This window comes from Phacochoerus africanus, chromosome 6 (genome assembly GCF_016906955.1).
Source record: "Phacochoerus africanus isolate WHEZ1 chromosome 6, ROS_Pafr_v1, whole genome shotgun sequence".
NCBI lineage: Eukaryota > Metazoa > Chordata > Mammalia > Artiodactyla > Suidae > Phacochoerus > Phacochoerus africanus.
Genome location: NC_062549.1, coordinates 118,274,373 through 118,300,952, shown reverse-complemented (window position 1 = coordinate 118,300,952; position 26,580 = coordinate 118,274,373). Strand labels below are relative to the sequence as shown.

At 40.7% G+C, this 26,580-nt stretch overlaps 1 protein-coding gene across 3 annotated transcripts in view; it reads right to left on the bottom strand.

The window, feature by feature from the left end:
• Positions 1-25,099, bottom strand: part of LRRC39 (leucine rich repeat containing 39) — a 32,184-nt gene extending 7,085 nt beyond the window's left edge. For 2 of the 3 annotated variants that reach the window (XM_047785204.1, XM_047785206.1), the window contains exons 1-5: positions 16,204-16,356; positions 11,793-11,985; positions 4,325-4,430; positions 2,395-2,551; positions 1,687-1,823 (exon numbers count right to left, since the gene is read on the bottom strand). In XM_047785204.1, the coding sequence (XP_047641160.1) occupies positions 1,687-1,823; positions 2,395-2,551; positions 4,325-4,430; positions 11,793-11,905 (513 nt within the window). In that variant the 5' untranslated portion in view covers positions 11,906-11,985; positions 16,204-16,356. Of the gene's footprint in view, positions 1-1,686; positions 1,824-2,394; positions 2,552-4,324; positions 4,431-11,792; positions 11,986-16,203; positions 16,357-25,005 lie in introns of those variants that run through there. The other variant, XM_047785205.1, reaches the window with a different exon arrangement.
• Positions 25,100-26,580: the final 1,481 nt, after the last annotated feature.

Sequence of the window (26,580 nt, the reverse complement as noted above, 5' to 3'; positions counted from 1 at the left end):
TAGAACCCTTTCATTTTAGAAGATTGAAGAAAGATGTTAAAACCATTATAATCCAAGTCTTAATTCTGCATATGTGAAAACTGAAACCTAGTTATGTAAAGTGGTCTGTTCAAGGCCACATAGTTACTTAAAAGCCACACTTGGAAATAATCCCAGGCTCAAGATCTCAGTTCAAAACAAACAAACAAAAAAAGATTTCGGTTCAGTATTTGTTCCCATGAAACCTATTTCTTCAAGTAAAGACATTAAAGACAGGTTAATAGATGTACCCAAATTCATAAAGCTTTTTAATGATTAGGAAAAAAAAGTACAAGAATTAGAAATTAGAAATAAGGGAGTTTCTGCTTTAGCACAATGGGTTAAGGATCCAGCATGGCTGCTGCTGTGGCATAAGTCACAGCTGTGGCTTGGATTCCACCCCTAGCCTGAAACGTCCATATGCCATGGGTGTGTGACCAAAAAAAAAAAAAAAAAGAAAAAAAAAGAAATTAGAAATAAGATATTTATTGGCTCTCTTTCAGATATGAAGAAATTGTCCCTATTATGATTTTCATCATAAGCAAGTGTATACATTTCACTAAATTGAACTATTATCAGAAGAGATGGGTATAAATTTTACTTGCAAGAGTAAAATTTTTGGTACATGTTTACTAGTTTGGGGGTGGGGTGACTGTCATGCTTACCAAAATACAGGGGTAGAAGGAAATAATCTTTTATTTTGAGCCTATTATTTTTCTTAACCTTTATCTTGCAAAATCATTACTTTCTAGGCAAAGCACCATGGAAACTTCCTCTGCTGAATCTAAGAGCCTTAAATATGTTTGAAAAGTAATACAAATGTCTATCTCTATGATCAGTTTGGTTTTATCAATAACATGTTATACCGATCAAAGTCCGAAGACATTCTAAGCCCCATTGCCTTCCCTTTACTTGGTGAAGCCTAGGAAGCTAGCAAAAGAACCCTTTGCCTAAACGGAAGAAATCATGTCTTTTCACTTTATCTCAAAAACTGATCACCTCTAAAAACCAACTAATAAACAAAGGAGTTTTTCTATCACCACACTGTCTGTGTTTCATGATAATCATTTATTCACTCAATAAACACTAAGTAATGACTACCACCTAGGCGGTGCCTTCAATTCTAGGAATAGAAATAAGTAAGATGCACTCTGGTCTTCAAGATCACAGTCTAGTCAACAAATGATGTCAGAGATGTGTCAATAATAGAAATACCTTTTTACACTAAATAGATCTTTCTCTAATTAAAAACATGCTATGTAATAAAACCAGGAAATGGTTTTCACTGAATATTTTGATATAAAATGTATAGCACCTTTTCATTAGTGTTCTTTTTAATCTACCACTAGTAGATGGAACATAAGATCGTAGGCATTTGGAGTTCCCGTCGTGGCGCAGTGGTTAACGAATCCGACTAGGAACCATGAGGTTGCGGGTTCGGTCCCTGCCCTTGCTCAGTGGGTTAAGGATCCGGCGTTGCCGTGAGCTGTGGTGTAGGTTGCAGGCGTGGCTCAGATCCCGCGTTGCTATGGCTCTGGCGTAGGCCAGTGGCTACGGCTCCAATTCGACCCCTAGCCTGGGAACCTCCATATGCCGCGGGAGCAGCCCAAAGAAATAGGAAAAAGACAAAAAAAAAAAAAAGATCGTAGGCATTTATATCATTCTGACCTCATGTGGAAGATCGCATATATCTCTGTTAACAGCAAGCTCTAGTTTCTCCAAGCTGACACAGTGACTTAGTTCACTGGGGACAGTCTTGATTTTGTTGTAACTAAGATTCAGTTCCTGAAGTCTAGTGAGCAGTCCTACAGAAAAACAATACACAATAGAGAGCAGATGGATATAAAAAATATTTCCAGGTATTGAGTATTACAGCATAACTTACTTGCCACTTTCATATTGGCAAATTCATACATGGGCTCTTCCTTTTCCCCAGTATGTGTCCTGCCCATTCTTCAGATAAGGAGCAAATGAGTTATCAGTGCTATAGGCAAAAAAAAAAAAAAATTTTTTTTTTCATTCTTTTTACCTGAACCTTATCCTGACTAATTTTCCATTTGGGGATTTTTGTTTCTCATTTAAGGAACTTTTTTTTTCTTGTCTTCAACCAGTTCCCTTCTAGGAAGAACAACTGAACCAGCAATATTTTTCTAGAATCTACACAGTATCATTTACAAAGAAACTTCTTTGTATTGAAATCTCATCTTGAATCACCTCAGTAAATCCAGAAGCTTGGGTCCCTTGGAAGCATCAACTTAGATTAGATGTTTAAAATTTTCTCAAGACTCAAGCATGTTATAAGGATGAGACCTTTATTCCATGTATTTAAAAAAAATGCTCAATAAAAGTCATGGGAATAAAAGCAATCTTTCTTACCAATTCCTCGAGGTATCTCTGAAATTGTGTTCCGAGATAAATCTAGCACAATAAGGTTCTGGAATCTTCCAATGAATTCAGGAATTTTCAGCAAACCAGTTCTATGAAGTTGCCATTCCTGTAGCTGATTCAGTTTCAGTAGGGAAGAAGGGAGGGTCTAAACTCAAGTAAAAGAAATGATGGAGTTACTATATTACTTATTACAGCATCATGCCACGCTGAAATATGATTGTGGAGATATTATTTGATTTGGAAAAAAAAAAACCTTAGGAATATTTTTTCTTTAATGAGTTCTATTTCCAAGTGCTTTGTGTTACTTCTAAGACCTTTACTTTTTTGGGGGGAAGGTGCTAAAACCTCAGTCATTATAGAAAAAAAAAAAAGCACATTTTGGTCAATAGTCCAGACACATAGAGCTGCATTCTAAAGATTCTACTGTGGGAGTTCCCTAGTAGCACAGTGGTTTAAGAATCTGGTGTTGTCAGAATTCCCATCATGGCTCAGTGGTTAACGAACCTGACTAGTTATCTATGAGGATTTGGGTTCAATCCCTGGCCTCGCTCAGTGGGTTAAGGATCTGGCATTGCCATGAGCTGTGATGATGTAGTCACAGACACGTCTTGGATCTCGAGTTGCTGTGGCTGTGGTGTAGGCTGGTGGCTACAGTTCCAATTGGACCCCTAGCCTGGAAACCTCCATATGCCTCAGGTGTGGCTCTAAAAATACAAAAAAAAAAAAAAAAAAGAATCTGGTGTTGTCATTGCTATGGGTCAGGTTGCAGCTATGGCACAGGTTGGATCCCTGGCCCTGGAACTTCTGCCTGCCATGGGTATGGCCAAAAAATAAATAAATAAAAATAAAGACTCTGTTGTATTAGGTTTTCCTAGAGTACATGTGTTACTGAAAATGAGAATTAGTGGTTAATTGAAATCATAGAGAAACAAAAAAATCATTTGACTCAATTCAAACTTCCTTTTCTGTTTTGAAGTAGTTTATAAAAGTTTTTTAAGAGGTTTTTTTTTAATTTAAGAATTTTAAAAGTTTCAGCTATTCCGATCTCTATGCCTTTTCCCTTTCAGCCTAGAATAGCCAAAGATAAAATAAAGGAGCTAACCCCTTAATTAAATGTACCTGTATGAAAACCAACACTAACTCAAGGCATAGAGGCGGCCCTTGTCAAAATTAGAGTAAGCCTAATGTAATCAAGCAACTAAGTGTATGTACATGAAAGAGAAAGATAATATGAATCAGGTTATGAATCTAAGAAAAAAATTAACATACATTTCCATTTGTGCAGTTTGAGCATTTGCTTTGGAAAAACTGTATGATTTTTGTTAAGCAGCTGGTCACCTTTTTATGGAAAATGAGAAATTGCTTATTAGCAGGACAAGTAGGAGAAATGTTACAAATGACTTAAATTTAGGCAGAGTTAAAGCACATTGGTTGAATTTCTGCAAAAAAAAAAAGTGAAGTTATGTTAATTTTCAGTTGTTCATGTGGCCCAAATTCATTTGGCATATTATTAAAATTAGAATCCCTTCTTATTCCAGCCTTAAGCACATAGGCTAAGACTCATTCCCTCAACTTTCCCCCAAAATGCAAAATACAGAAAATCAAATATTACTTCTAGGAGTTCCCTTCATGGCTCAACAGTTCATGAACCCAACTAGGATCCGTGAAGATGCGGGTTTGATGCCTGGCCTTGCTCATTGGGTTAAGGATCCATGAGCTATAGTGTAGGTCACGGATGCTGTTCAGATCCTGAGTTGCTGTGGCTATGGTGGCAGCTGGCAGCTGTGGCTATGGCGAGGCTGGCAGCTGTAGCTCCAATGCGACCCCTAGCCTGGGAACTTCCATATGCTGCAGGTGGGTGCGGCCCTAAAAAGCAAAAAAAAAAAAAAAAAAGAAAAGAAAATTCTATAAAGCTTACCTGCCATTCCTCTTTTTCTATCTTCAAAATAGCTCTTCCATCTTCCATGGTGACCTTTTCCCTTAGCTTGGTTAAACATACTCGCTCTTCCCAAATCCGCACTAGCCTAGGAAACCAGGAAAATCATTTTAGTTCACAGGTAATGACAAAGGTAGCATTCACTTTTATGTGAAAGAGCGACCCATCAAAAACAAACATTTGGGAATTCCCTAGTGGCTCAGCAGGTTTAGGATCTGGCATTGTCACTGCTATGGTTCTGGTTACATTTTTGGCTTGGGAACTTCTACATGCCTCAGGTGCAGCCAAAACAAACAAAACCATTTGATTGATAGTATTTGGAAATAAGAATACTTTATCTTGCAAGAATTATAAATATGATCAGTGGAGTTCCCATCATGGCTCAGTGGAAATGAATCTGACTAGTATCCATGAGGACACAGGTTCAATCCCTGGCCCCGCTCCGTGTGTTAAGGATCCGGCGTTGCCGTGAGCTGTCGTGTAGGTCACAGATGCGGCTCAGATCTGGCACGGCTGCAGCTGTGGTGTAGGCCAGCAGCTGTAGCTCTGATTTGACCCCTAGCCTGGGAATCTTCATATGCTCTGGGTAGGGCCCTTATAAAAAAAATCATACATACATATATATATATATGATTAGTATAATAAATACCCTATTTTAAAGTTTCTAAAAAGCATCATAGATATTTTTAAAATTTTTACGGCTGAACTCATGACATGTGGAAGTTCCCTGGCCAGGGACTGAGTCTGAGCTGCAGGTGCTACCTATGCCACAGCTGTGGCAATGCCAGATCTTTTAACCCACTGTGCCAGGCCAAAGATCAAACCCACACCTCCATAGCAAGCACAGTGACTGTAGTCAGATTCCTAACCCCTTGCACCATGGCAGGAACTCCATATCATAGATTTTTTTTTATAGCAGCTGTATTGAGATTCAATTCATATATAAAAATCCTTCTGGAGTATACAATTCAGTGTTTTTTGGTATATTCAGAGAGCTGTGCTATCATCACCACTATTTGATCCAAAATATTTTTATCACTCAAAAAAGAGACCCCACACCCTTAGTAGTCACTCTCCATTCCTCCCTCCCCAGCCCCTGGCAACACCTGGTCTACTTTCTAAATCTATGGATGTGCCCATTCTGGACATTTCGTATAAAGGGGACTATATAGCAGGTGGTCTTTTTGTGTCTGGCTTCTCATGTAACATAGTTTTATCCAAAGTTTATGCATGCTGTAAAATATATCAGTACTTTATTCCTTTTTATAGAAGATTAGTATTCTACTGCATGGATATACCAGATTTTGTTTATCCAGTTGATAGACATTCGAGTTAATTCCGTTTTTTTAGATGAGTGTTGCTGCTATGAACACTCATGTACAAATTTTCATGTAGACATAGTTTCATTTCTCTTGAGTGTGTATATTCCTAGGAGTAGCATTGTCACATCATTGGGTAACTCTATGTTTAACTTTTTTAAGAACTGCCAAACTATGTCCAAATTGCTTGCATCATTTTACCTTCTCCCCAGCAGTATATGAGGATTCTGGCTACCATTTTCACCAACATTTGTTATCGTCCATCTTTTTTTCTTTTTTCTTTCTTTTTTGGTCTTTTTTGTACTTTTAAGGCCACACTCACAGCATATGGAGGTTTCCAGGCTAGGGGGTGAATGGGAGCAGCAGCCACCGGCCTACACCACAGCTCACAGCAACACCAGATCCTTAACCCACTGAGTGAGTCCAGGGATCGAACCTGCATCCTCATGGATACCAATCAGATTCATTTCCACTGAGCCATGATGGGGAAATCCTTGTTAATGTCCATATTTTTATCATAGCTATCCTAGTAGGTGTGAAATGGTACCTCACTGATGTTTTGACTTGCATTTATTAAATACCTAATCTATAGATACGTAATTTAAAAGTGTTGTTGTTGTTGTTGTTGTTTTCTTGGAGTTCCCAGGCCAGGGATCAGATCCAAGCTGTAGGTGTGACCTATGCTGCAGCTGCAGCAACACCAGATCCTTTAACCCACTGTGTTAGGCCAGGGGTCAAACCCGCATCCTGGTGCTGCAGAGATGCCTCTGATCTTGTTAGGCCACAGAGCAAACTCCTGAAAGTTTTTTAATGAACTGCCAATGATACAGTTCGACTTCAGAGTTAAACTGTACATTACTATATTCAATTTTATCCAGGTTTTTTTTCAGATATAAAAATGTACAAAATTCTAGAGCACATCCTACTGATTTTTTGGTTCATTCCAAACATATATAACAGCTAGCCATAAAAATGGCTAGGAAAAGGCTGCAGAAGTTTTCTATTTTTTTTTTTTATCCTTTTTAGGGCCACTCCTGTGGCATATGGAAGTTCCCAGGCTAGAGGTCAAATCGGAGCTGTAGCTGCCAGCCTACACCATAGCCACAGCAACGTGAGATCCAAGCTGCATCTGTGACCTACACCACAGCTCACAGCAATGCCAGATCCTTAACCCACTAAGCAGGCCAGGGACCAAATCCAAATCCTCATGGTTACTAGTCAGGTTCATTTCCACTGCTCCACAACAGGAATTCAAGCTTTTCTTTCTATTTCTATACTAGAATTTTTCATGTATGAAAATTAAATTAAGATTTGAAATCTTTGCACTTTTAACCTATTAAAATGATAAATAATAGATATAAGCAATCATCAAATAACATAGGTTTAATTAATTTGACTATTTATTTGCCAAGATTCTCTGACATCCGAGAGTTAATATATATTCTCAGCAATTTTGTGTATTAACTGATCTTCAGTGAGAATTTTAATGAACAGAAAACCAATATCTCTGAAAGTGTAATATTTGCTATCTACATATGTGTTTGCAAAATATTCCTGTAGAATTCCCATCGTGGCTCAGCGGTTAATGAACCCTGCTAGCATCCATGAGGAAATGGGTTCGATCCCTGGTCAAGTTCAATGGGTTAAGGATTTGGTGTTGCCGTGAGCTGTGGTGTACGTCACAGACACGCCTCAGCTCTGATCCCCAGTGGCTGTGGCATAGGCCAGCGACTACAGCTCTGATTAGACCCTAGCCTGAGAACCTCCATCTGTCGCAGGTGTGGCCCTAAACACACACACACACACACACACACACACACAAATTCCTGTAGAGTATGTATTTTCACCCACTACTTTTCTGAAAGTTAACTAATCTGCTAACAAGTGTACTATAGTAATGGCTTTGTGGTGACTTTTTAGACTGAATAGCTAAGCTTCCTACAGGTGTGGTTAAGGGAGATAAATGTTTAATGCCATCTATTCAATTACACCACTTTTCATAAAAATAGAACTATTTAAACAGTAGATATAGCAGTTCCCGCTGTGACACAGCAGAAATGAAGCTGACTAATATCCATGAGGATTCGGGTTGGATCCCTGGCCTCACTCAGTAGGTTGGGGATCCAGCGTTGCAATGAGCTGTGGTATAGGCTGACAGCTGTAGCTCCGACTCAACGCCTAGGCTGGGAACTTCCATGTGCACAAATGCAGCCTTAAAAAGCAAAAACAAAGCAAAACAAAGAAACAAACAAACAAACAAACAAAAACAGTAGGCATAGGAGTTCCTGTTGTGGTGCAGCAGAAACGAATCCAACTAGGAACCATGAGGTTTCGGCTTCCATCCCTAGCCCTGCTCAGTGGGTTAAGGATCCAGCGTTGCTGTCAGCTGTGGTGTAGTTTGCAGACATAGCTTGGATCTGGCGTTGCTGTGGCTGTGGCGTAGGCCTGCGGCTACAGCTCCGATTGGACCCCTAGCCTGGGAACCTCCACATGCCATGGGGTACAGCCCTAGAAAAGACAAAAAAACCCTGCAAAAACCCAGTAGGCATAATGATTATTAATTACTTATTACTCACTGAGATATACATATTTCATTCTCTTTAAATTTATTTTATTTTTTTTTGTTTATTTATTTTTAGGGGTGCACTCGAAGCATATGGAGGTTCCCAGGCTAGGGGTCGAATAGGAGCTACAGCTACTGGCCTACACCACAGACAAAGCAACGCAGGATCCAAGCCGCATCTGCAACCTACACCAGAGCTCATGGCAATGCTGGACCCTTAACCCACTGAGCAAGATCAGGGATCAAACCTGCATCTTCATGGATGCTAGTCAGATTTGTTAACCAGTGAGCCAGGATGGTAACTCCTCAAGATAAATATTTCAGAGCAAGATTTAATGCAATGAGGTATCTAATTCCCCGAACTTTAACTTCAATTAAAGAATTCATCAAGCATCCCCATTAAATGCCAAATACTATGCTAACCTCACACAGGTCAGATTGGTCATCATTAAAAAGTCTACAAATAACAAATGCTGGCGAGAGTGTGGAGTAAAGGGAACCCTCCTACATGGTTGGTGGGAATGTAAGTTGGTGCAACTACCATGGAAAACAGTATGGAAGATGCTCAGAAAACTAAAAATAGAATTATCATACGATCTAGCAACCCCACTCCCAGGCATGTATCTAGACAAAACAATAATTTGAAAAGATACATGCACCCCTATGTTTATAGCAGCACTATTCAGAATAGCCAAGACATCAAAACAACCTAAATATCCATGGACAGATGAAAGGATATAGAAGATGTGGTATATATATATATACTATGGAAAACTATTCAGCCATAAAAAAGAATGAAATAATGTCATTTGCAGCAACATGGATGCAACTAGAAATTCTCCTACTGAATGAAGTTAGAAAAAGACAAATACCATAAGACATCACTTTTATGTGGAATCTAAAATATGGCACAAATGAACCTATATATAGAACAGAATCAGACTCACAGACATAGAGAACAGATTTGTGGTTGCCAAGGGGGAGGGAGGAGAGAGTGGGATAGATGGGGAGTTTGGGGTTAATAGATGCAAACTATTACATTTAGAATGGTTAAGCAATGAGGTCCTACTCTATAGCACAGGGACTATATTCCATCTCCCGGGATAAACCACAATAGAAAAGAATAAAGAATGTATATAGGTATATAACCGAGTCCCTTTACTGTACAGCAGACATTAATTAGCACAACATTGTAAATCAACTATATACTTAAAAAAAATACCATGCTAGACTTTGTGCATCTGAAAAGCTCTGTCCTTAATGAGTTTACAGTGACGCTAGTTAGACAAGTTTATTTCCATCTCCACAGTGACTCATTAATTCTTCCTGGCTTCTGAATTACTATGATCCAAGTCTGGAATGCATCAATTAATTTGATGACCATGGCCAAGATATCTCACATCTATGGGCCTTACTATGAAACAGGAGGTTTGGATTAAATAATGCCTCAGGTCTCTTCTAGCTCTAGCATTCTATAATTCCCACATTGCTTATTTTAAGCTTGAGATTCTTTCAAGTTTTGAACAGACTTTTTCTACCTCTTCTAAAAACCCTTTGATTACAGTCTAAAGCCTTTCTCAAATGTTGTTACACAAGCTCTTACCCAAGTACTTGATTTCTTCCAGGCAACTTGACATCAAAAGACAATGAGAATGATTTCTGCCTAAACTTAAGGCTTTTTGTTTAGCCCCTTTTGGCTGAAAAAAAGAAGCATTAAAGTACATTCTTATCCTTTTAGGGCCTTGCCTGTTTTGTACAGAGAAAACTTGAAGCTGCTGAAATGAAATAATTCCCTTTTTTAAACATTATTTATCTTTGGCCACACCTGAGGCATTCAGTAATTCCCAGGCCAAGGATCAAACCTGCGCCACAGAAGTGACAATGCCAGATCTTTAACCCAGTGAGTCACCAGGGAAATAAAAATGATCTTTTTTTTTTTTATTTTTAGGGCTGCCCTCATGGCTTATGAAAGTTCCCAGGCTAGGGGTCTGATAGGAGATGCAGCATCACAGCCAAAGCAACACCAGATCCAAGCCAAGTCTGCAACCTACACCACAGGTCACCGCAACGCTGGATCCTTAACATACTGCGCTGGTCCAGGGATTGAACCCGCCCCTTCATGGACACCAGTTGGGTTAGTTTCTGCTGAGCCATGGGAACTCAGTGGGAACGCCATTTTTAGCTTTTTCTTTCACTTGCTGAAAGACACAAGATCATTTTTTACACTCGATCTTAGCCAAAAGGCTGAGAAGCAATACAAGACCATTTTTAAAATGGAGATATAGGGAGTTACTGTGGTGGTGCAGTGGCAACAAATCCAACTAGGAACCATGAAATTGCGGGTTCAACCCTGGGCCTCGCTCAGTGGGTTAAGGATCCCGGGTTGCCATGAGCTGTGGTTTAGGTCACAGACTCGGCTCAGATCTGGTGTTGCTTGGTATAGGCTGGCAGCTGTAGCTCCAATTGGACCCCTAGCCTGGGAACCTCCGTATGCCACAGGTGCTAAAAAGCAAAGAATAAAATAAAATAAAATAAAATGGAGATATAATTGACATATAACAATGTTTAGAAAGAGACCTAATGAATGATAATTATAGGAAGCTATACGGAATCTGTGAGGAAAGGGGGTATTCTTGCAAGAATTGTGGGATAGTTTGGAGATATCCTATTAGGTGAGTAGGTAGAGATTGACAGGGCAGCAGAAGTGAACATTAAACTAAGGAGAACCCGAAATGATCAGGTGGATGAAGCAGTCCGCAGGGCCCCTGGGTGGAACTCACAGCTATGCAGATAGGTGAGATTCTACTGCACCGTCCTCGCCAGATGTTGTTTTAGATCCTAAGGAATACAGTGTTGACCAATCTCTGAAAAGCAGGCTAAATGATACTTTCATGAACATTAAACAAATGCCTATGAGGGCTTAGGATAACAGTTGTATTTATATATAAACACGTCTATTTTTTGTTTGTTTTTTTTCCACACCCATGGTACATGGAAGTTCCTAGGCCAGGAATCAAACAGGAACGGGAGCTGTGACCTATGCCACAGCTGCAGCAATGCTGGATCTTTAACATACCGAGCCACAGTGGGAACTCCGACACTTGGTTTTTTTTTTTTTTTTTTGTGGCCTTCATAACATAGCCACACTTAATTGAGTCAGGTGCTTCCTTTAGTTATATTTTGGGCTTTCAATAAATAAAAACCTCTATCAAATTCAATAATAAGGCATTTAATAAATGCTCTTTTCAGAGTTCCCATTGTGGCTCAGTGGTAGACTACTATCCACGAGGATGCGGGTTCCATCCCTGGCCTTGCTCAGTGGATTAAGGATCCGGTGTTGCCATGAGCTCTGATGTAGGTCTCAGATACGGCTCAGATCCTGCTGGTGCTGTGGCTGTGGCATAGACTGGCGGCTACGCCTCCGATTCAACCCCTAGCCTGGGAACTTCCATAAACTGCACAGGGGGCCCTACAAAGCAAAAACAAAACAAAATAAAAATGCTCTTTTCAATAATAAGAATGTTATGAATTTTTACTAATTCAAAATACTAAACAGGTTATTACATACTTTTGTTGAAATTCCTTCTCTCGCTTCAGGTCTTCATTGTGTTTCTTTATTCTCTCTTCCCAAACTTCTTTTACAGCAGTGACAGCCCCAGTACAAACCACATTTTCTGACATGATTTCTCCACATTGTCACAGAGTCATCAACTTCATTAATTTTTGAAGAGCTGAATCACAGATGCCATCTCAGAAAGGACCTGGTTGTACCAGAGGGAAAAAAACGTGTTTCAGAATGTTGATTGAGGAGTTCCCGTGGTGGCACAGTGGAAACAAATCCGACTAAGAACCATGAGGTTTGGGGTTTGACCCCTGGCTTTGCTCAGTAGGTTAAGGATCTGGCATCGCTGGGAGCTGTGGTGTAGGTCGCAGACACGGCTCGGATCTGGCAATGCTGTGGCTCTGGCGTAGGCCAGCAGCAACAGCTCCGATTAGACCCCTAGTCTGGGAACTTCCATATACTGCAGGTGTGGCCCTAAAAGGACAAAGACAAAAAAAGAAAAAAGAATGTTGATTGAGTACCATAATTATCATAACAGCTATGCTTCTTGAACATGTTCCATGTTCCCAAAATTATTTGATGCACTTTACATACCATATTTTACTTGGTAATTCTCATAAAAACATCATGACATGGTTATTTTTTTGTCTCTAATATATAGATGAGAAAACCAAGCCCTAAAAAAAGTGGGCTATTGGTTAATGTCTCATCTCTAATAAGTGGCAGAGATGGGACGTGATGCCAACTCTACTTCTTTTGTGACTATTAATTCCCAGCAATGAAAAACCACAACTAGTTTACATGTCCAATGACAGAGAAATGTTTAATAATGGATTTATATGATAAGCAGGCATGTTGAGATATCTACTGAATTTAGATGCTATGTGCACAGGCTGGAATTCCATTAAGTGGTAAAATATTGGAGTGGTTTGCTCTTGCATAAAATAAAGTGCAAATGGAGTCATCCCGCATTGAGGATTGTGACCTGCATCTCAGAAATGGGAGGAAGAGGGGAATGGTTATGTAAATGACGGTAGACCTGTTTGGTGGAATGTAATTCGCCTTACATATAATGGTATTGACTTTTTACCAGATTGTACTAGCAATGATGCCAGAATAGGATTCACAGTTAATTTAATAATTTTCTTCAAAATTCAAGAAGTCAAAGATGTCTACATTTACCACCTCCATTGAACCTTATACTGGAAGGCAATAATGCAGAGAAAGTAAATAGAAAGGCATAAAGTTTGCAAAGGAAGAAGTGAAATTTGCAACAGCATAGGAAAACAGGTAGTCTCATACACTAAAAGTGCTAGTATATACAGTCATCTTCTATGGAGTGAATTTTGGTAATATCTACCAAACTTACAAATCCACAGTCACACTTGTAGGAATTTATATTGCAAATATTTTAAATTATAAATTGACATCTTATGAAGTTATTCCGTACAGTGTTTTTCTCAATAGCAAAGATTGGAAAAAACTTTCCATCAGTAAATTATAGTACATCTGTATCATGGGAAATTACATAGCTCCATGAAAAAGGAAAGCATTTTATACACCGATATGCCATGATCTCCAAAACATGTGCCTGTGACACTATTTATTTGTCCATTCTAACGAATGTGGATATTTGGGTCCCAGATTTTTGCTATAATGAACAATACTATTTCTAAAATTCCTGTTCTTATATTCTTAGTACTCAAGTGACATTATTTCCGTTGAGTATATATTCAGGATTAGAGTTGCTAGATCATAGTGATGTGGATGTGCCCATTTGTAAGACGGAGCCAAACTGTTCTGCCAAAGTGGTTATGCCCGTTTACACACTAACCAGGACTGTATGGGTCCCCACAGGTGTATGTCCTCACCCACACACCGTGCATAAGAAGATATCTCATAATGCTCATAATTTACACTTTCCTCACTACTAAGTGAGCCAAGTTAATATAGAAAGATTATCCAATTAAATAAAAGACAAAATCCTGTGGCTTGTTTAGAAAAGGCTCAACTAAAACATAAAGAGACCCACGTCACTGAGGCATAGGCCTGGCGCTATAGCTCCGATTTGACCCCTAGACTGGGAAGCTCCATGTGCCACAAGTGTGACCCTAAAAATATAAAAGTTAAAAAAAAAAACCCATAGAGAAAAATGGTAAGTAAAAAAATAGAGAATGATCACTCCTAGGTTTATACCCAAGAGAAATGAAAATACATGTTTACATAAAAACTTATACCTGAATGTTGATAATAGTATTATTCATAAGAGCTGAAAAGTAGAAACAAATGGCTATCAACTAATAAATGGACAAACAAAATGTGATTTTTCCATAAAATGGAATATTATTATGCCATGAAAAGGAACAAAGCACTAATATGTGCTACACCATGAGTAAATGTTGATTTATGCTGATAGAAGCCACTCGTGAGATACCACAAATTGTATGATCCCATTCACATGAAATGTCTAGAGAAGGCAAACCTATGGAGATAAAAAGTAGATTAATGGTAACCAGAGGGGTAAAAAGGAATGATTGCTAAGGATACAAAGTTCCTTTTTTGTGTGATGAAAATCAACTTTTGAAATAAACGAAACTATGAAAAAGCAGGCTTATATATGGCTAAAAACCAGGATGTAATACATCTTGAAAATGTAAAAATAAAAACATTTTTAATAGCACGTGGAAGAAGAAAACAGAGAAGTAGAAGGTAGGGAGATCAAGAAATCCTGCCTATACTTCATGGAACAAGAAATAGAGATTTAAGTATGTACATTATAAAAGCAATCAGAAGAAAGTAAAATAGAGATATAACTTTATGGGGTGTAAGTGAACTTAAGCATCGCCTTTCAAAATGAAACTCGAGATAATATTTAAGGCTGATAAAACATAGCACAACTGCTTTTAAAAAAGAAAAAAAAAGTATTGTGGAGATAAATATTGAAAACTAAATCCTGAAATATTTAAAATCATTTTGTCCAAGATGATAGAAATTAGATAGATAATATTGCTTTTATTATTAATCTCCTCTAAATTACTGACTTAAATCTAAATTACTGATTTCTTCAAACCAAGTATACAATTCCTGTGTGAGAAAGAGACAGAGAGAGAAAAATGTATTACAGAGGAAAAGAGTTTAACATTTTAGGAGGAATATAAAATTGCAACACACAGAAAATTATTAGGAGGTGGTCCTTATTTTTAAGCAATACATGCAGAATTTATTTTTTATTTACTTATTTATTTTTGTCTTTTATCTTTTTAGGGCCACAGCCGAGGCATGTGGTAGTTCCCAGGCTAGGGGTCTAATTGGAGCTACAGCTGCTGGCCTATACCACAGCCACAGCAGTGCCAGATCCGAGCTGCATCTGCGACCTACACCACAGCTCACGGCAATGCTGGATCCCTAACCCACTGAGGGAGACCACGGATTGAACCTGCAACCTCATGGTTCCTAGTCGGATTCGTTTCTACTGCACTGCGATAAGAAGTCCTACAGGCAGAATTTAAACAGGAACAGATTTGCCAGGTCTTTCTGCCATCAAAAAACTTGGGATACCCATGCTGATAATTCAGTCCTCAGGGTATGTCACAGTCCAGCTACAATTTATTTGTTTATCAAATAATAAGACTTTTTTTTTTTTGTCTTTTTGCCTTTTCTAGAGCCACTCCCACGGCACATGGAGATTACCAGGCTAGGGGTCGAATAGGAGCCGTAGCCGCTGGCCTACACCAGAGCCACAGCAACGCAGGATCCAAGCCACTTCTGCGACCTACACAACAGCTCACGGCAACGCCAGATCCTTAACCCACTGAGCAAGGCCAGGGGTCAAACCCGCAACCTCATGGTTCCTAGTCGGATTCGTTAACCACTGCGCCACAACAGGAACTCCAATAAGACATTTTTTAAATGTCAAGAATCTACATGTAAATGCATATGTTACTAAACCCATGTAACAATTCATGTGCTATTCATTTCCCCATTTGCCATTACACTTGAGCCCTCAGTTTTCCCATAATAGTGACCAATGCCCCTTTGAGGAAAGCAAGTCAGTAGTGATGAATGTATTTCTACCTCCAACACAGGCTGGTGTTCTCTAGCTTGGTTATTACTATAACAGGAAACCACGTAGCACAGCAGTAAGGTAAGCATGGCTATGACATGACTGGGGAGTCGGCTTCCCAGAGTCAAAAGAAAGCAAAAGAAATACGACCTCAGAAGAAATACTTCTTAACTTCCAGGGAAATTGACCTTCTGGAGGAAGACAACTACATGAATGACTATGAACCCTCAAATAGACTTTTAAACTCAATTCTAAGTTTAGTTGTATAGTGCAGCAAATATAGACACAGTAGAGACATCAATAGCACTCTCTTTATGCCAAGAGTGGGAAAAGAAGGTTTTAAAAAGTACTTACCATGGGCAGTGGATGCAGAAGCCAGCATCCCCCAAAATTAGTGATTATCAGCTAAGAGCGGACTTCGGGGAGTATTGTTTTCAGGGTGACTCCGAATGATTAAAATCCTCAGTCAGACTCTAACCAAGTGGAATGCAATGTCAGCCCAGTTCTAATTTTAGTTCATGGACAAAGCTGAGAATAGCAAAAAATCACATGGAGCTTCTGTGCACAGGATCAACTGATATAATGTATGTGAGAGCGTTCTGTACACGGCAAAATGCTGTGCTGCAGGTATTTTAAAACCCTCAGGCATGACTATTTCTAAGCTCCCGAAAAATAATGTGACTTGTGGGGAGCCGAGAAGATGCAGGGACTCAAAAAAAGAACTTTGCCCCTAATGGCAAAAAAACCTGAAGGCAAGTTTCTAACCAAGGAAGGGAGCTCACCTGAACGGTACAAGCCGAAGGTGGGCTCCTGGCCAGGATGAAAAGCCTGCCTGAACAATACAAGCCGAGGGCAGGCCTCAGGTTACACAGCTCTCATTTTGGTATTGATGGGAAGAAATTGGGGCTTTCCTGGGAAATCAATTTCCATGTTTGCGCTGGAGAACATGGATTGCTTCTCAGGTGACCTAGTCTTTCTGTTTTATTTGTTATTCAGTTTTCCTCAGTCTTTCCTGATCATTTACTTATTATTTTTATTTCCCATTCTTATTTTCCTGTGGTGATTTGTGATTTAACAAAATTGCAACAATAATAAAAATTTCATCCTAAAGGACTTTTTCCTATTCATATCCAACTTAATGAATGTATAGTGTTTATCTACTAACGAGCTACAGTAATCTTTAGAGTTAGGATTTTAATGAGGTTTATAGAAGTTAGGCATATATTATTCTTGATCAAAAGAAACCCAGCTGTGAGTCTTGTCCTTGACTTTAGAAACTTTTAGTGGTAGCTAGCTAAGTTGATTTGTATTTTCTCATACTGTTTCCCTGCCAAGGACACCTTGAAGATATACACTAGTCTAAAAACAAGATTTGTAAATGCCAGATTTTTGTAACTTCTTCAGCTTGTGGGACTTGGCTGGCCATGAGATGGTTTGTGCTGTCTCTGCTTTCCCACATGATATGCTACACCTGTTTGTCCTTGAATTGTACTCATTATATTTAGTTAAAGATTTAAAATGTGATGTATTGCTACTGTACCATGTGATCAAAAAACAAAGCCTAAGAGTTAACTAATGTACTTTTAACACTATGATGTAATCTGTAGTAAAAAACTGTCTATATAATCAACCACTTATGCTAATAAAATTTGAGCAGTCCAGCGCCCTAAAAGAAGGGACAAAGAGGCTGTCTCAGTATGTACATTCGCCTACGCTGTCCATCTCCAATGGGGATGTATACTCCCTGGCTGCCGGAGCTGCCTGGAGTCCATTTTTGCTGCTGTGGGCACCACAGAGAGTATATTCAGAGGTTAGTTTTGGCAGCAAGTTTCCTGACCACGTGAATGCAGCAGGTCCTGGGCCACCCTCAGCAGCCCCCTACATAGGCCAGTCCTGGAATATGACTCCAGGAGCTGTGTTGTGCACTAATAGCCCTTCCTTAAACTTGCTGGGGTGGGGGAGTTCCCATCATGGCTCAATGGTTAATGAACCCGACTAGTATCCATGAGGACATGGGTTCAATCCTTGGCCTCACTCAGTGGGTTAAGGATCTGGGTTAAGATTGCTGTAAGCTGTGGTGTAGGCTGCAGATGAGACTCAAATCCCGAGCTGCTGTGGCTGTTGTGTAGGCTGTCAGCTGTAGCTCCGATTTGACCCTAGCCAAGGATGTAGCCCTAAAAAGCCAAAGGGAAAAAAAAAATTGTTAGGGAGAATTGTTCTTTGCATTAGAGAAACTGACACACGGCCACTCGGGATCTAAGCTGCATCTGTGACCTACACTGCAGCTCTCAATAACGCCAGATCCCTAACTCATTGAGTGAGACCAGGGATCAAACCTGCGTCCTCACGGTTACTAGTTGGGTGTTACCACTGAGCCATTCTCAGCACTCCCATGACACAACTATTTTTAAAATTTCTTGTTAATTTTCAAAAATATGCATATTTCAAAAATACGCTATTTCTTCACCTACTAACTTCAGAATCACCTACTGTTACTCTGGAAGATGAGAATTCTGCAGTCTTAAACCACCTACTCATTATCCTACATTTCTCCTCCTCCTGTCTTCCCAATATAGTTATATCACAATTTTTCTTAAATCAGTAGTATTATTATTTGTAAATATCATTCATAGATGAACCAAATAGTGGAAATGATTACTTTCCTTTTCTTGGGTATTTTCTGGGTTTTTTCTGAAGTGTTATTTTTTTTTACTTGCTTAATTTTCTGTGTACCTATCACGAAATCTCCATATTCTTTATTTTTTTAACTTTGTGATGAAATCTCCATATTCTTAAATACATCAGCTCCCATTGTGTATCTCAGACAAGTAACTTAAACTTCCTATGCTTAAGTTCTTTTTTTTTTTTTTTTTAAATGGCCAAGCTCACAGCACATGGAAGTTCCTGGGCCAGGGATCAAAGCTGTATCACAGGAGTTCCCGTAGTGGCACAGTGGTTAATGAATCTGACTAGGAACCATGAGGTTGCAGGTTCAATCCCTGGCCTTGCTCAGTGGGTTAAGGATCCGGTGTTGCTGTGAGCTGTGGTGTAGATTGCAGACACGGCTTGGATCCCGAGTTGCCGTGGCTCTGGCGTAGGCTGGCGGCTACAGCTCTGATTGGATCCCTAGCCTGGGAACCTCCATATGCCTCAGGAGCAGCCCTAGAAAAGGCAAAAAGACAAAAAAAAAACTGTATCACAGGAGTTCCCTTTGTCGCTCAGTGGGTTAAGAATCCAACTAGCATCCATGAGGATGTGGGTTTAATCCCTGGCCTCACTCAGTGGGTTAAGGATCTGGCATCATTGTGAACTGTGGTGTAGGTTACAGATGTGGCGTTGCTGTGGCTATGGCACAAGCCAGCAGCTGTAGCCCTGATTCACCCCCTAGCCTGAGAACTTCCATATGCCATAGGTTTAGCCCTAAAAAGAAAAAAAAAAAAAAAAAGACTGCATCACAGTGGTAACCAAAGCCACTGCAGGGATAATGTCAGGTCCTTAACCCACTGAGGCACCAGGGAACTCCTCCATCTCTGTTCTTTATTGCTAAAACGTAGATAAAAGTAAAAGCTTGTCACGGGCTTTTGTGAGGATGAAATGAGTTAATAAATGGAAGAGGTGGGACAGTCCCTGAGCATAGTAAGTATTCAGTGAGGCTTTGTTATTATTCCCACCCTCCAACAGCAGAGCCAAGACAGGGGAAGGGGGGTATGGATGTGGGCTCTGTATGAGCATAAGAGGCTTTCCTAAGGCGGAGAGGGTTTTCTTCTGAGGCTGAGGTAGAATTAAGGAGAAGACAGCTTTACCGTGGAGGGGAGATGAGGGAGCTCACCTTAAGTGGGGTCACTCTTCGCACAAAGTCATCTCATTCTCCAATGTTGCTGACACTGCTTTACCCTCTCCTCTGTCACTGTGTGCTTCCTGCTGCTTAGTGCCCAGAGTTACATCCCGAGATCCCTCACGGGATCCATGGCCCTGATGGCACTCACCTGCAATATGTGTTTAGAAAAAGAAAATAAACCTCCAAGAGGGCCAAGTGGGATGGCCAAGTAAGAGAGGAGATAACAGCACATTAAAAATATAACTTCATCCAAAAGAACTCAAAGCACGATCTCGACTAGACATTTGAACCACCCCATGTTCTTCACAGCATTAGGCACAATATCCAAGAAGTAAAAGCGGCTCAACTATCCATTGACAGATGACTGGATAAAGAAATTGTGGGAGTTCCCTTGTGGCGCAGGGGGCTAAGGATCTGTCATTGTCACTGCAGCAGCTCAGGTTGCTGCTGTTGTGCAGATTCAGTTGCTGGCCAGGGAACTTCCACATACCATGGGCACAGCCAATAAACGAGAAAAAACATTTTTTAAAGAAATGGTATATACCAACAACGGAAAGTCACATGCTACAACATGGATGAAACTTAAGAAGAGTATGCTAAATGAAACCAAAAAAAAAGGCACAAAAAAGACAAATTCTATATGATTCCACTCACATGAAATGTCCAAAGTAGTCAAAATCATAGAAAGAGAAAGCAGAAAGAAACGTTCATGATACCATGTTACAGGAAAGAAAAGGCTGCAGATGTTTTGTTTTATTCAGATCAGCATTTGATTAGATGAGTCCTGTCCACACTAGGGAGGCTAATCTGCTTTACTCTGTCTACGGATTCAGATCTTCCTATCAGCTAGAAACACCCCCACAGCCACACTGAGAATACTATCTGACAAATGTCTGGGCATCCTGCAGCCTGGCAAGCTGACACTTAAGTTAGCCATCACAGTAGGTGCACGAAGAAACCCAGTTGAGAGAGAGTAAGGGATTTGTCAAAGACACACAGTTGGAAAAGAGCTGAGCTCAACACAAATGGATCTGGCCCCCACACCTTGACTCTTTTGCTTCCTTTAAAAAATTTATGGGAGTTAGGCAAAATTCTGAGTAGACACCAATAATATCAAAGCAATTTTTTAAAAGCATTGCTTCATTTGTCTATAGAGAGGCAGTGAATGAAGGTTGGGGAATAGAGATAAGAGTAACAGGGGACTGGAGTTCCCACTGTGGTGCAGCAGCTTAAGAACCTGCCATTGTCTCTGAGGTGGCGTGGGTTTGATTCCCAGCCTCGTGCAGTGGGTTAAGGATTTGGCGCTGCCACAGCTGTGGCATAGGTCGCAGCTGCAGCTTGGATTCAGTCTCTGGCCGGGAAATTTCCATATGCCTCAGGTGTGGCCAAATAGGAAAAAAAAAAAAACCAAAAAAACAAAAACACAGAGGACTGGAGTTTCCATCATGGCCCAGTGAAAACAAACCCGACTAGTATCCATGAAGTTGTGGGTTCAATCCCTTGCTCAGTGGGTTAAGGATCCAGCATTGCTGTGATCTGTGGTGTAGGTCCCTGGCGCAGCTTCGATCCAGCATTGCTGTGGCTGTGGCATAGGTCAGTGGCTACAGCTCTGAATCAGTTACTGGCTTAGGAACCTCCATGTTGTGGGTGTGGCCCTAAAAAAAAGAAAAAAGATAAAAAAATTAAAAAGTAAAAAAAAATAAGAGTGGACCGGGAATAGTTCAAGTTACATAGTCCATTTTCTTTCCACCCTATTCCATCATAATCTGTGTTAATAGGCAGAAATTTAAAGAATGATTGTAATTTTTTTTTTTTTTTTGCTTTTTAGGGCTGCACTCTCAGCATATGGAGGTTCTCAGGCTAGGGGTCGAATCAGAGCCACAGCTGCTGGCCTATGCCGCAGCCACAGCAACACGGGATCCGAGCCCCGTCTGCAACCTACACCACAGTTCACGGCAACTCCAGATCTTTAATCCATGATCCAGGGCATGAATTGAAACTGCGACCTCATAGTTCCTAGTCAGATTCATTTCCACTGCGCCACAACGGAACTCCTGTAATATTTTTGTGCGTGTGTGTGTGTGTGTGTGTGTGTGTGTGTGTGTGTGTGTCTTTTTGCCATTTCTTGGGCCGCTCCCTCGGCCTATGGAGGTTCCAGGCTAGGGGTTGAATTGGAGCCGTAGCCAACGGCCTGCACCAGAGCCACAGCAACGCGGCATCCAAGCCACGTCTGCAACCTACACCACAGCTCACGGCAATGCCAGATCCTTAATCCACTGAGCAAGGCCAGGGATGGAACTCGCAACCTCATGGTTCCTAGTCGGATTCGTTAACTACTGAGCCACGACGGGAACTCCTGTAATATTTTTAAACAAAACATTAAGACGAAGTGGTTATTATCCTGATTTTTGTAAATTGATTTTATGGGCATTCCCACTGTGGCGCACTGAGTTAAGAATCCAACTGCAGCAGCTCAGGTCCCTGCAGAGGTACAGGTTCGATCCTCAGGCAGGGCACAGTGGGTTTTAGGATCCAGTGCTGCCACAGCTGCCACCTGACCTCAGATTCAATCCCTAGCCTGGGTGCGGCCATAAAAAAATATTGATGTTATGAAACCTGGAGCATTTCCTTTCACAAAGTAAAATAAAACAATTGGATTTATGGTCATTTAGTCAAACTTCTTCCTACAAATTGTGACGACTATATAGTACTATAAGTAATCATATCAAGCATAAAAGCATCTGTTTTGTGAGTGACCCATTCATTCAAATAAGAATAAGAGAAAATAATGGAACACAGGGAAAAATGGAAAATAAGATATTATCTTGGGATTTTGATCTGTAATGCTTTTTTTATGACTCTCTAGAGTCCTTTAATAAAACAAGTAAACTGTGAGTAATATGTCAGAATTCAAGGCTTTGAAGCAGAAACATTATTACTCTAGAGAAGCAAGAAACATAAGTATATGAGACTTGCTGTCATTTATCAGATCAATAATTTTTCAACGTTAAGAATTCTATCTTGGAGTTCTGTTGTGGTGCAAGAGAAACAAATCCGCTTGGTGCTGTTCTTATCCAAGGGGCAGTGAGGGCCATGCCCCTTACTGGTTTCCCTGGTAACTAACGAGCCAACCTGCCCTCAATTGCCCCTATAACTGGGACTCTGCCCACACCTGCGGAACAAGGGTTGCTGCCATGTCCTGCCCACGGTGGGGTGTTGCCCCGGGACCTTGCTTCAGTTACGTAAGCTCCCCCGACTGCTAAACCACCTCTGTCTCTGCTGCTGACTCCAGGCTCTTTGTGCTCCTTTTTTTTTTAGAGCCATGCCTGTCACATATGGAAGTTCCTGGGCTAGGGGTGGAATGGAGATGTAGCTGCCGCCTTACCCCACAGCTCATGGCAGCACCAGATCCTTAACCCATTGGAAGAGGCCAGGGATTGAACCTGTGTCCTCATGGATACTAGTCAGATTCGTTACCACTGCGCCACAATGGGAACTTCTCTGATCTCTTTTTTTTGTTTGTTTGTTTGTCTTTTTGCCTTTTCTAGGGCCGCTCCTGCGGCATATGGAGGTTCCCAGGCTAGGGGTCTAATCGGAGCTGTAGCCGCCGGCCTACACCACAGCCACAGCAACGCGGGATCCGAACCTCGTCTGTGACCTACACCACAGCTCACGGCAACACCGGATCCTTAACCCACTGAGCAAGGCCAGGGATCAAATCCGAAAACTCATGGTTCCTAGTCGGATTCATTAACCACTGAGCCACGATGGGAACTCCTCTCTGTTCTCTCTTAAAGCTGGGCAACTACAGGCCTTGCAGGCCTGTGTGGTGCAGCCCAACAAATGTATATATACACTATATCCTCAAAAGTTGGATTGGTAGTCTAGATATTCACACAGAATTATCCAGTGAAAGAGTTTAAAATTTGGTGTAACTTTCATTCCTGTGGAAGTAAAAAGTAGGGCATAAAAATAGGAGTCCACATTGTGTGACTAGTATCCATGAGGTTGCGGGTTCAATCCCTGGCTTTACTCAGTAGGTTAAGGATCCAGTGTTGCCATGAACTGTGGTGTAGGCCACAGATGCTACTCAGATCCCGTGTTGCTGTGGCTGTGGTGTAGGCAGGCAGCTGTAACTCCAGTTGGAGCCCTAGCCTGGGAACTTCCATATGCCACGGGTGTGGCCCTAAAAAAGAAAAAAAAATTCTTTCAAAGACAGAATTTGAAGGCTATAATTGCACTTCAAATATTTGAAAAACCTAAGAACTCTTTAAAAACGGATTTATTTAGCTGTAGAACTTTCTGGAACACTGATATTCTTAAATGTGAAAATGTTCCAGTAAAAAAAGGGTGGGTAGGTGTGTGTGTGTGTGTGTGTGTGTGTGTGTGTACCCAAGGTCCTAAAAAACAGATCACACACTTGCCAAATATTAGGGAGTTCCTCTTCTCTACATTTTGATACTTGTATTAGAAAATTATAGCTACATACTCGCTTGTTCCAATTTGTCTGACAAAACAAAGCTATTTCCTCAGGAGATGGTAGGAAGTACAATTAGACACCAAATTCCTTTTCCCTGGAACTTGAGCTCTCAGATTCCAGCCAGTCTCATGTGACTTCTGCCACATTACCCCACAGTGGCAGTCTTGGACTAACGCTAATCATTCCCTCCCCCCTCCCCATTATCAAATGTTTTATAACAAAAAGTTAGTGTATTTACCCAGCAGTGTACTTAAAATGTACTTCTGACGTAGAGTTTTTGTGCTGGTTGTCATTTTGGATAGATCACACACACACACACACACACACACACATCATTTCCCTAAGCCAATCCTCGGTGGAGACAAAAGAAAGTATTATATGAAAACTGTTTATACTATAGCCTCCTGGGAATGGGCCAAAAATTAGAAAGCCATGGAAGTGATTTTAAAATCTTTTTTTGTAAAAAGTATGCTGTGAGTCTAAGTAACCATTATGTCATTTAGCCAGAAAAATGCAAGTGAACGAAACATTCACTTTATTCTTGCATGAATGAAGTGGTTGCCGCAGCTTTTCCCATCGTGCAAAGATAGTTCTCACAAGAAATATAAAACTTGAGCAGTAGTAAACAATATTATGCAGCTTATTTGAGCAATTTAAAGTTAAAATCAGATGAACACAGAATAAAACCATTATAGTCTTGCTTCAAAAGAAAAAAAACAAAAGAAAAAACAATACCCCTCCTATAATCACCAAATACTGACCCCAAAATTGCACAAGCTTGCTATATGTTAACTATCCTGACTTTCCCCGTGTCTAATCTGAATTCTTGATCTCCCACCTGTTCTCGTTTCTTCTCCCCTGTCTCTTGGTAAGACTCACGACAGCTGTTCCCCGTGCTTTGCATTGCAACATTCCACAAAGTACTCAGTAAAAGCTGGATATAGACAGCCCCTTTATGGGAGAACTGCAATTATTCTTGTCAGCTTCGGTTGTTTTTGTGGCTCGCCTCTGGGCTGTCTCCAAATTCTTCTGCTCAGTTTTAACAAGCTGGCCGAGTTCCCTCACAGGGCTCTGACTCACATATGAATTCGCTTGGCATTAAAGGGCCCTACTGCACAGCACTGGGACTGCCTGACAATGAATTTATATCTATCTAATTCAGAGCTTGCGAAAATCAAGGATTCATGTTACCTTCAGTGTTCACCTAAACGGTACTGCCTTTGTCACATAAAAATTGTGGTTATTTTGATGGGATAAAAATGGTCACATGAATCGTCTCAGGTTTGGCCTAAATAGTTCAGAGGTGACCTGGTCTGTCTGATGAGATTGTTACCGGAAAGATGTTACCGGAATCCGGGTTCTTGTTCACGGAGCCAAAGAATGAACTTCTTGAACACACAGACAGCAAGCAAGCAAAAGTCTTTATTACAGGAAAGCAATTAGCTCCCAGCACAGACACTGGGAGGGGGGAGAAGAGTCCGTCCCCCTTTTTATTGTTCTATGGAGGTTTTTATTTCTTAAAGACAGGAGTACCAACGTGGGATCCAGATACCAGTTCTTCCCACTGCCCTTGCCCAGTTTACCTATATCAGTCCTTGTCCATTCCGGGTCTTAGGGTGGATATGCCCTGTAAATTTTATGGTTTCCTTTGCTCTTCTTTGCCCTGGACTTGGAATCACCACTCTTTACATTCTTTTGCTAACAGTCAAATGGATAGCTCTGGGGTTAATTCCCACCTTGACGTAAAACACATGTGCTTTCCGTATTAATCTTCCAGCAAGCAAGGCCTGTTTGTCCTGTTTAGCTTTTACAACTCTTAAACCATGGACATTAATCAGGGAATATCTCTAAGCCCGTGTTCCTACACTAGCTACCTGAGCTATTGTTCTGCCTCAAGATGTCACTGTCACACGTGGTGACCTTGAGTTGCGACAGAGTGAAAATGAACTGAGGAGAGGTGGATCTGGAAAGAGCTATTTAGGAGACAGTTGAGATAAAGATATGGCCAAACTTTTTGCCAAGCACACTATGATGACAGGGGAGCAGTGGGGAAGGAAACCAGACTGCAAGTTCATGACTGCCCACTCAATTCTAACTGAACTCAAGTAAGGCCAATGCAGGAAGCGACGTTCAGGAGGCTTGTTCATGCAGTGGCAAGTAGAGTTCATGAGGTAGGCTGGCACCTGGGATCTTTTGCTGCAGTGGCTACAGTGCTTGCACCTGGACAAACACCTCCTGAGGTAACAAAATACAAAGAAAATATAGGAGACTAAAAATATCTATGTGCACGCCCAGCCGGGGCAAATTATAGACAGCAAGATACAAAAAACCTAAAAAGCCAACTGCCACTTCTGATAAAGCCCAGAGCAAAAGCAGGGTACTACACATGCCCCCTGCACACACCACCACCAAG